A 9,550-nucleotide genomic window follows, 5' to 3' on the forward strand; every position below is an offset into this window, starting at 1 on the left:
GAAAAATCGTTTATCTCTAAATCTAAAATCAATCAAATATAAAATCAATAATACATTGTTCTTTTTGTTATTGAGTAAGTGGTGAAGTGATAAGAAAGAGACTTGGTGCTTCATGTGATCCATGTTCGATTCCTATCATAACATTTAGTTTCAGAGGTACCAAGGTAACGATGAGAGACTATGCGAGTAGATGACTTTCACCAGTTGGAATGTTGGATCCTTGAAACGAACGAATTTTATCTTACCGTACTGTCGTGCATTCGGACGAACGTTCATAAGCTTTGACCTTAGATAAAAGTTTTTCCCTGATTGAAAAATGAGTGTATTTCGATATGATAAATTTAATAATAACTCATTTAAAAAGTTAATTGACACTTAAAAAAATAAAGAATAAATTGCTTCTTATTCTTACACTTTTCAAATATTATTTATATTTATATATTTGTATTTTAAGGTTTTAACCTTATCCGGCCAAAATAATGGTCTTTCCTTTATAATTGTAGTACACATTACGGCAGCCCATACGCAACAACCGACTCTTCGTATTCTTCATCTTCCCATAAATTAATAACACCAAATCCCATATCTTATCAATCAACCAATCCAATTATTATTCAAAACCCATCAATGGATCGCATCAATTTCCGAACCCAGATCATCTCCGGCCACCTCCAACCACCACCCACCACCACCGACATCCTCCACGTCATCCCATGTCTCAGCTACACCCCACCAGAACTCACCGAACCCGAATCAGGATTCAACACCAAATCACTACGTAAACTATTAGACGGTCAAAGTACTGATATAATTGATTACATATTCAATTTAATGATACAGAGTCCTCTGTTTTCTCCTAAAAACAGAGGCGGCAAGGTGTTTATTGCACCGGATTATAACCATTCGATGGAGCATCAGCGAGAGATGACGATGAGGCGAATTGGGTATTTGAGGGATTTGGGTTTGTTTAACGGGTGGTTTGAGAAACCGGGTCCAGATGGTGATTTGTGGCGGTTTGCGATGGCGGAAACTGTTAGTGTGTTTGATCATTCGTTGGGGATTAAGCTTGGTGTTCATTTCTTTTTATGGTATATTTTTATAAATTAGTTGACTTTTTTAAAAAAAATTGGGATTATGTTTAGTAATTTTGTTAATTTGTCTTGTTGTAAATTTTGGGTTAAAGTAATGTTTGATTATTAAGTTTAGGAGTTTTGTTTTATCATTTTCAACTTAACCCGACCCGATGAAACTCTTTTTAAACAATAGTATTTATTATTTTATATAATACAAACCGAGAAACATCTGGATAATGGGTAAGCGAGCAACAAGTTGCGCCGCTATTCCCTTTTGAATCTCAAAGCCTATTTTGTTAAATATAAATCTTTGGTTCATCGGGCTCTGCGAGTCACTATGGACCACCTTTTGCACCCACTCCATGAAAATCTAACCCGAACCATGGCAAGAACCCGAGATGTAGGAATTCGGCTTTGGTTAAAGTTTTCTTTTTAAAAACATTATATAGCGATTTGTGGAGGTTTGCGGAGACTGTTAGTGTTTATGATTATTTGTTGGGGATTAAACTAGGTGTTCATTTCTTTTTATGGTATGTATGCTTCATAAACATTTTTTAAATTTTGTTATGTTTTTGTATAAATTAGTAGACTTTTATTATTATTATTTTTTTATAAAATTGGGATTTTATTTAGTACTTTTGTTAATTTTTCTTGTTGTAATTCTGCTCTTGTGGTGGCACAACGATTGTTAGGGGTGCAAACGTGCTACTCGAGATCGGCTCGTTAAAAAGCTCGATCAAGCCGAGCTTAATTGAGCTTGAGCTTCACTTATCGAGCTTGAGCCGGCTCACGATTATGAAAAAAGAAAAAAAAACTAAATAATATGTATTATTTTATACATTATATTTTAATAAATAAACATATATACATATATATATATATATATATATATATATAGAAAAAGGTTCAAATAAAAAGAAGTTGTTTCCTAAGAATGGTAAGAACCAATAGAATTTTGACATTTAGCATTAAAACCTATGGTGAAACAATAATTCTAGGAAACTATGTCGGTTATAATGGTGAAAGAGTAATTCTAGGAAACTATGACGGTTTTTGGTAATTATAAATCTCAACCATTGATTGATATGATCCAATGGCTATGATTTATTCTTAGTCTTCTTAAGAAACTATTTATTTTTAGGATAACCCTCCCCTATATATATATATATAGTTTTGGTATCATTTAAGAACTCTAAAAAAGTTAAGAACTCTTAGGAACTCTAAACAACAAAACATTTTTAAAATTTTTTTATATATTAACATTATTTAAGAGTATATTATTATTATTATTACTATTAGTATTATTAGTTTTGATATAACTGTTGAACTTGATCCCCTTTGTTCTGCTTCATACATATTATTATTGTTATTATTATTATTATTATTATTATTATTAGCTCTTTACATAGCTATTGAACTTTGATTCCCTTTCTTTTGTTTCATACATATGTACTTAGAGCCGAGGGTCTCTCTGGAAGCCACCTCTTTATCCCTTTGGATAGAGGTACGGTGTGCCTACATCCCACCCTCCCCAGACCCTACTTATAGCTTTGCTGTCGGTGGGACCTCACTGGGAATGATTAATTGATTGATTATTTAAGAGTAGCTTTATCATATTATATATAAAAAATTTTGGTTACATATATTAGTCGCAAGTTTACATATGTATAAAATTTATGTACTAAAAATTTACATTAATTTTCAAAATTTTAATCGTAAATATAGATATAAAAAAATGATAAAACTACACTCAAATAGCATTAAAATACAAATTTTTTTTATAAAAAACGTTAGTTTTCAAGGGTTCCTTCAAGTTCTTAAATAATTTAACAGTTCTGTAATGATACTCATCCTATATATATATATATATAAATTTTACTGTTGTATTTTGTTAAATTTTACTTCTTTTTAGATTATGTTGGTTTATTATTTGATTATATACATTACATGTCAAGATGAATAAGTTGCTTTAATTTTAGCTTTGTAGCTTTTTTTAATTTTTGTGTATTACCTGAACCCGAGAAACTCGAAACCTGGATTTTTAACCTGAAAACACCCCTAAAATGAGTTAATGGGTCATCTTGTTTTATACAATTTTGATAATTTCAGGGGCGGTGCGCTCCGTTTCATGGGGACAAAACGCCACCATGATAAATGGTTCAATCCAACTGAGACTTTTGAAGTCAAAGGCTGCTTTGCAATGACCGAGTTAGGCCACGGAAGCAATGTATGTAAACATTTTTTTTGTTTTTTTTATGTCGGTCGGTTTATACAATCTAGCGTGTCACATGTTGTTATTATTATTATTATTGTTCAGGTTAGAGGAATTGAAACAATAACTAGATATGATGCAAGTACTGGTGAGTTTATCATTAACACTCCATATGAATCTGCTCAGAAGTACTGGATTGGTGGTGCAGCTAATGTAAGACTAAATAATTATTACAGTATATTCATTTATTCTATCATATGAAAAATGTTAAGTTATTTCATAACTCTGTTTTCTTTATGTTTTCAGCATGCTACACATACTATTGTTTTCTCACAACTTGAAATCAACGGTGTGAATGAAGGAGTGCATGCTTTTATAGCCCAGATCAGGGACGAAAAAGGAAACGTTTGTCCAAATGTTCGTATTGCTGATTGTGGACATAAAATTGGTTTAAATGGTGTTGATAATGGTCGAATCTGGTAAGAACCGAAATCATTATATACTGTGTTATTTTTTAGATATCTGTATTAAGTTGATTGGCTCGTTTGACCCGATACGTGTTTCAGGTTTGACAATCTTCGGATACCAAGAGAGAACTTGTTGAATTCGGTTGCTGATGTGTCACCAGACGGGAAATATTTGAGTGCAATAAAAGATCCAGATCAGGTTAGTGAATTTATCTAAAACTTTATATATATTTATTTAAAGAAAACACAAAAAAATGTTTGTAAGTTTTACTTAATTTATATTTGATATTTGGTTTCAGAGATTTGCGGCATTTTTGGCCCCTTTGACTTCGGGTCGTGTAACGATTGCTGCAAGTTCAATGAACACAACAAAGGTACTATGATCTACTTGTTTATCATGTGTAATGTGTTCATTAATCTTAAATCAGTTATAACAGTTATTATTATTTGTGTTGATTATTATATTTAGGTTGGTTTAGCAACTGCAATAAGGTACGCTTTATCAAGACGGGCGTTTTCAATTAAACCAAATGAACCTGAAGTTCTTCTGCTCGATTATCCTAGTCACCAGAGGCGGTTATTACCTTTACTTTCAAAGACGTAAGAACCATATAAATACGTGTTATGATATCATATCATATGAAATTGTATTTTACTTCTTTCATATGTTATTTGGCAGATATGCTTTGAGTTTTGCTTCCAACTATTTAAAGATGATATACGTGAAAAGAACACCAGAATCGAATAAAACCGTGCATGTCGTGTCTAGTGCACTTAAGGCCGTTTTAACCTGGCATTGCATGCGAACCCTTCAGGAGTGTCGAGAAGCTTGTGGCGGACAAGGTATAAAAACAGAAAATCATGTTGGTCATTTGAAAAGCGAGTATGACGTACAGTTAACCTTCGAAGGTGACAACAATGTTTTGATGCAACAGGTAATATAGTTAAAAATCATTGACTAAAAATGAATTTTTATTTTGATTATAAGTTCTATAATAATCATGATTTACGTTTGTTAACTCAGATTAGTAAGGCGCTGCTGGCTGAGTTTCTGGCAGCCAAGAAACGTAACAAACCGATTAAAGGTTTGGGACTCGAACACTTGAATAAACCTGCTCCGGTTATCCCAACTCTTCTCACAAGCTCTGCACTCAGGACCGCTCAGTTTCAGGTAATGCTCTATTATTATTATTATTATTATTTTATTTTTAATTTTTATATTTTTTTAAATGTTTATTTTGGTTGCAGACGGATATCTTTTGCCTACGAGAGAGAGATCTATTGCAACGTTTTGTTACTGAAGTCGCACAACACCAAGCTTTGGGAGAAAGCAAAGAGCATATATTCACAGTGGTAAATCCTCGTTATCGTGGCTAGTTTTATTTTTTCTGAATAATATATTACGTTTTAAATAAAGTTCTATGCGTTGATCATGCGTTTTTTTTTTACCGTGAAGACTTATCAAATTGCTGAGGATTTGGGTAGAGCCTTCGCAGATCGTTTAGTTCTACAGACGTACCTTGATGTTGAAGCAACCGTACCAGAAGGTTCTTTGAAGGTAAACTTTTAAATCTTTTTTGTTTTTAAACACGCGGGTATAATGGTCATTTCACAAATAAATGTGAAAAAACTTATGTATATAATTCTTTTTTTTTTGCAGAATGTTTTAGGTTTAATGAGGTCGATGTATACAACGATTGTGTTGGAAGAAGATGCTTCATTTCTTCGATACGGGTACTTATCTACTGACAATGCTGCGGTGGTTAGGAAAGAGGTTTTGAAACTGTGCAGTGAACTAAGACCACATGCACTCTCTTTGGTGGGTTCTTTTGGGATCCCGGATGCTTTCTTGGGACCGATTGCTTTCAATTGGGTCGATGCCAATAAGTGGTCCGAGGTTTAAATACCATATAAACGTCGGTTAAGCGGCATTGATTTCTGTGATATTTATTTTGAATAAGTAGTCATGTTGTAAAATTTACTTAAATAAGAGGATTGATATATTACATACATATATTTAAGTGACGGATTTATAATTTATTCTTGTTTATTTTCACTATGTCGATAAGTTTTGGTGTTCAGATGTCTATAAGCTCTATTTGTGAAACTTTTAGATTGGGCATTAAATTAAATATGTTTACTAATATTTTCAAAATAATAAACTAATGTAAAATGGTTGAATTGAATTAACTAGTCTTAAGTAAATTTTGTATTTGATAAATAAAAACAATAACGTGTCTAGGCTAAGTCAAAGTCAACTAAGAACCTGAATTGTAAATGTATAAGAATTCAGAAGTGCACATGGGCTGTCACAATATATAAGATTTGTATTTTATTATAACTAGAAGTGTCCCAGTTGTCTTTTTGATATCTTTCTTTTTTTTAAAATGCATGCAACGACTATGGTAGTTGATAATATCAGATAAGACACATGCATAGTTGTTATTTGTTACCTACCCGGGACCAGCTTTTTGTAGGTTTGGTTCCTATGTATTATTGGACCAAACTAACGAAACCACTTTTTTGACTCTTAAGGTTGAATTGGCGGAACATGGACATGTTCTAGTTGGAACTTGTTAATTGGACGCCCGATCCAACTTGTTTTTGCAATTCTGCCCTCGTTGATTTCTTAGGCGCCCTCAGTTTCGCAGAATTTATGAAAATTTAAAAGAATTAGAATTGAAATCCCATAATATGTAGCGTTCAGTTTGACAAGAGATGAAATTGTAACTTAAACAAATACTAATGAAATCCCATGGGATTTAGAAATCCTTCCAATTTTAAAAGGAATGCAGAAATAAAATTGACGGAATGTTTGTTTTCGGTTTCATTCCGAGTCAAGAACCGAACCCAAACCGAACTCTTGTTTAAACGTTATATTTAAAATGATTTATTAATATGTTACAAGCAAGAGTTGTGTATTATAATATCTAAGTTCATTTTAATAAGTTCTATGGTATTGGGTATGTTGCAACCATCCTCGGTTTTATTCCGAGTAAAGGACCGAACTAAAACGAGTTCATTCACTTAAGACACACTAGTGTGTTTTGAGCCACCGAATCTCATATTTTCTCTAAAACCATTTTATAAACTAATCTTTAATTGTTTTCTCAAAACACTTGGTATGTTTGATCTAACTTGATCTTATAACAAGTTTGGATCGACAAAACCAAACACTCGCTAAACGGACGTCAAGGTTCTTCTTAATAGAACTACACACTTGGTTAAGCTTCTTTTGATTTCATTGAGTTATCTCATAACATTTTGGAACCTCGGCTTCGAGCTTGACCAATTATCAAGACTCGAACCGACAAATCCGAACACTCGTAAAGTCTCGTTTTGGTATCTATTTAACTTTGCAATATTGAAAATTATACCCAAATATTTACTTAACAAAGGTTAAGTAAAAACTAATAAATAGGACACCGAGACCCGACTTCGGGTAAACTTACCTTTCAAAAATCATTACTTTAATTCCTTATGTTTTTACATTTTAGCCTTCAAACTTAAATTATTTATGTTACATGTCAAGTTAATTTACTTTAAAGCTTCCAAAACCATCTACTAACTCAAGACCCTTTTTAATCTAGGTCTTGCCCGTTGAACTTACTCATCCCCCGTTTTATCGCAAACTATCATTCAAGTTACTTATTTCATGTGAGTACATTTCATCCCCTGTTTCACTTTTATACTTTGGGGGTAACATGTATACTTATCCAAAACAAGAACGATTTATAATACTCTATCTTCAAACCACAAATTTTAGGGTGTATAATACTTAGAATACTTGCTCTATTGTGTGTTATATGTTCTGATATGTTTTACGTGCACGAGTGTTTATTTTATGTTGTTGTGGAACGCAATAAGTATGATCATACGCGTCCCTAACTACTTAGCCTTGTGCAAGTAGCATAGGGCATTATTATCCGAGTATGTCGGTTGCTACCGATTAGAAAGGATCCTCAATTACATATGTTTTATATACCACGATTGATGCTTTTATTTATAGTCTCATATACGTTTGTGGATTTCGCTCATATTATATATACTCAAAACTATGAAATTGCTCACCAACATACATGTTGACAAATATTATTTTATGCATTATTACAAGTTTGATTATTACTTGACTTGGAGTTGAGGCCGCTATTCTATTTGATACCGCTAGGTTATTAGAAGAATGAACAATATTTATTTCTTGTATTTGGTGTTTATTTGTATGAACGAGATGTGCTACTTTTGTGATTGAATGAAATTAATGAGTTGATTAAATATTGTCACTTTAATAGTGTCTTGTGTTCATGGGCAATCCGTTGCACCCCGACATGTTTCGCCGCCTTTGGTCGGGGTGTGACACCCAAGGCATGCATATTGTTCTCAAGTTTATGGAGCCCGACAGGAGAAGTATTACACCGTCTCGTTACGGACTTCAACTCTCCACCTTACATACCAGTGCCACTAGTCGAGTCTTCGCCATTGGGTGCAACGGAGGTGCACGTCGAGGAGAACCACGTAGAGCCACCGGGGGACCAAGACGGAGGGGAAGGAGGGGAGGATGAGGCGGCGGATGGAGCGTTGCAGGTTCAGGTAACTTTTATAACTCGTTTACATTTATTTGTTTCGTCTAAATATTAACGTTTAATTATCAGTTTAAGGTCAGCCACGGGTGCCGCAGCACGCCCCGCGCACCTATCGCGTTGTGCGTTTAGACCACGCCACGGATGCATGCTTACGGAGAGTAGAGGACGCGGTGCTACGGATACAACGTCAAATCGATTGGATGATGGAGAGGGAGGCTAGCCGGCAGCGTGGTGAGGATTACACATTACCTCCCCCACGCTTTGACCACGTGGCTAGCACATCAAGGGCCGGTGCTAGCGCCTCCACCGACGGGGACGAAGACGGCGACACAGTAGTGTAGATATTTATTTACATTACTTTGTTATTTTCTATCAAACATTACTATTTTGTATGTTAAGAATTTGATAATTTTGTATGACATGGTATTATGCTTTTTAACATTGTAAGGTTATAATGATTAAAATCCAACCAACAAGTAAAGATAAACATGATCATAGAATTAGTTTTAACAATATAATAAACTAATGAAATAAAAGTTTTCACAGATTATGAAAAGTGACTTCAAAGAAGATGTATATTCCAAACCAAATGAAAAAGCCGACAGCTTGGAGAAAGTTAAAGCTAAAGCTAAAGAAAAGTTAAAGCTAGAGAGAGATGGAGGCTTTACCAACGTTAGAAATATCATTTAGGGCTTGTTATAATAGTTAACACAAACATAAAAATAAAAATCCTATAATTAAAACTTTTAATCAAAAATCCTACAAAAATATTTAAATAAAAACATCAAACCGCCACGGTAACACATATTTTTTAGATAGAAATATAAATATATTATAATAATTAACTAAAAAATAAAAATCAAAAATCCTATAATTCAAAATTTGTAATAAAAAATCCTACAAAAAATATTTAAAAACATCAAACCGCCACAGGAAGAGCCTTAAGTGGCGGTTTAGCATGACTGATTGATAGACGACGTACACGTCGTCGATGATTTGATCGTCGTAGGTTGACGTTGACCATTATCTGATTGATTGAGGTTGTATACGCCACCTATAATGCTTTACGTGGTGTCTGGTCCGGTTTTCTAACCACAACGGCGGTGTGATTAGAAAAGCCCAACAAAAAAAACGTCATAAATCCATCGCTTAAATATATATGCATGTAGTATATCAATCCTCTTATATAAAAAGTTAATTTTACTATATGACTACTTA

General features: G+C 33.5%; 1 protein-coding gene across 1 annotated transcript; it reads left to right on the plus strand.

Annotated features, from left to right (window-relative positions):
• Window positions 1-496: 496 nt before the first annotated feature.
• Window positions 497-5,739, plus strand: LOC143617073 (acyl-coenzyme A oxidase 3, peroxisomal-like). Its single transcript, XM_077089734.1, has 12 exons — window positions 497-1,088; window positions 3,183-3,300; window positions 3,391-3,498; window positions 3,592-3,764; window positions 3,852-3,951; window positions 4,052-4,126; window positions 4,222-4,352; window positions 4,432-4,687; window positions 4,777-4,923; window positions 5,001-5,105; window positions 5,209-5,310; window positions 5,413-5,739. The coding sequence occupies exons 1-12, from the start codon at window positions 628-630 to the stop codon at window positions 5,653-5,655; spliced, it is 2,019 nt and encodes a 672-aa protein (XP_076945849.1). The 5' UTR covers window positions 497-627; the 3' UTR covers window positions 5,656-5,739.
• Window positions 5,740-9,550: the final 3,811 nt, after the last annotated feature.

The sequence above is a fragment of the Bidens hawaiensis genome, unplaced genomic scaffold, assembly GCF_021521415.1.
Source record: "Bidens hawaiensis isolate Kalapana, Puna unplaced genomic scaffold, B.hawaiensis_p1.1 tig00052079_1, whole genome shotgun sequence".
Classification (NCBI taxonomy): Eukaryota; Viridiplantae; Streptophyta; class Magnoliopsida; order Asterales; family Asteraceae; genus Bidens; species Bidens hawaiensis.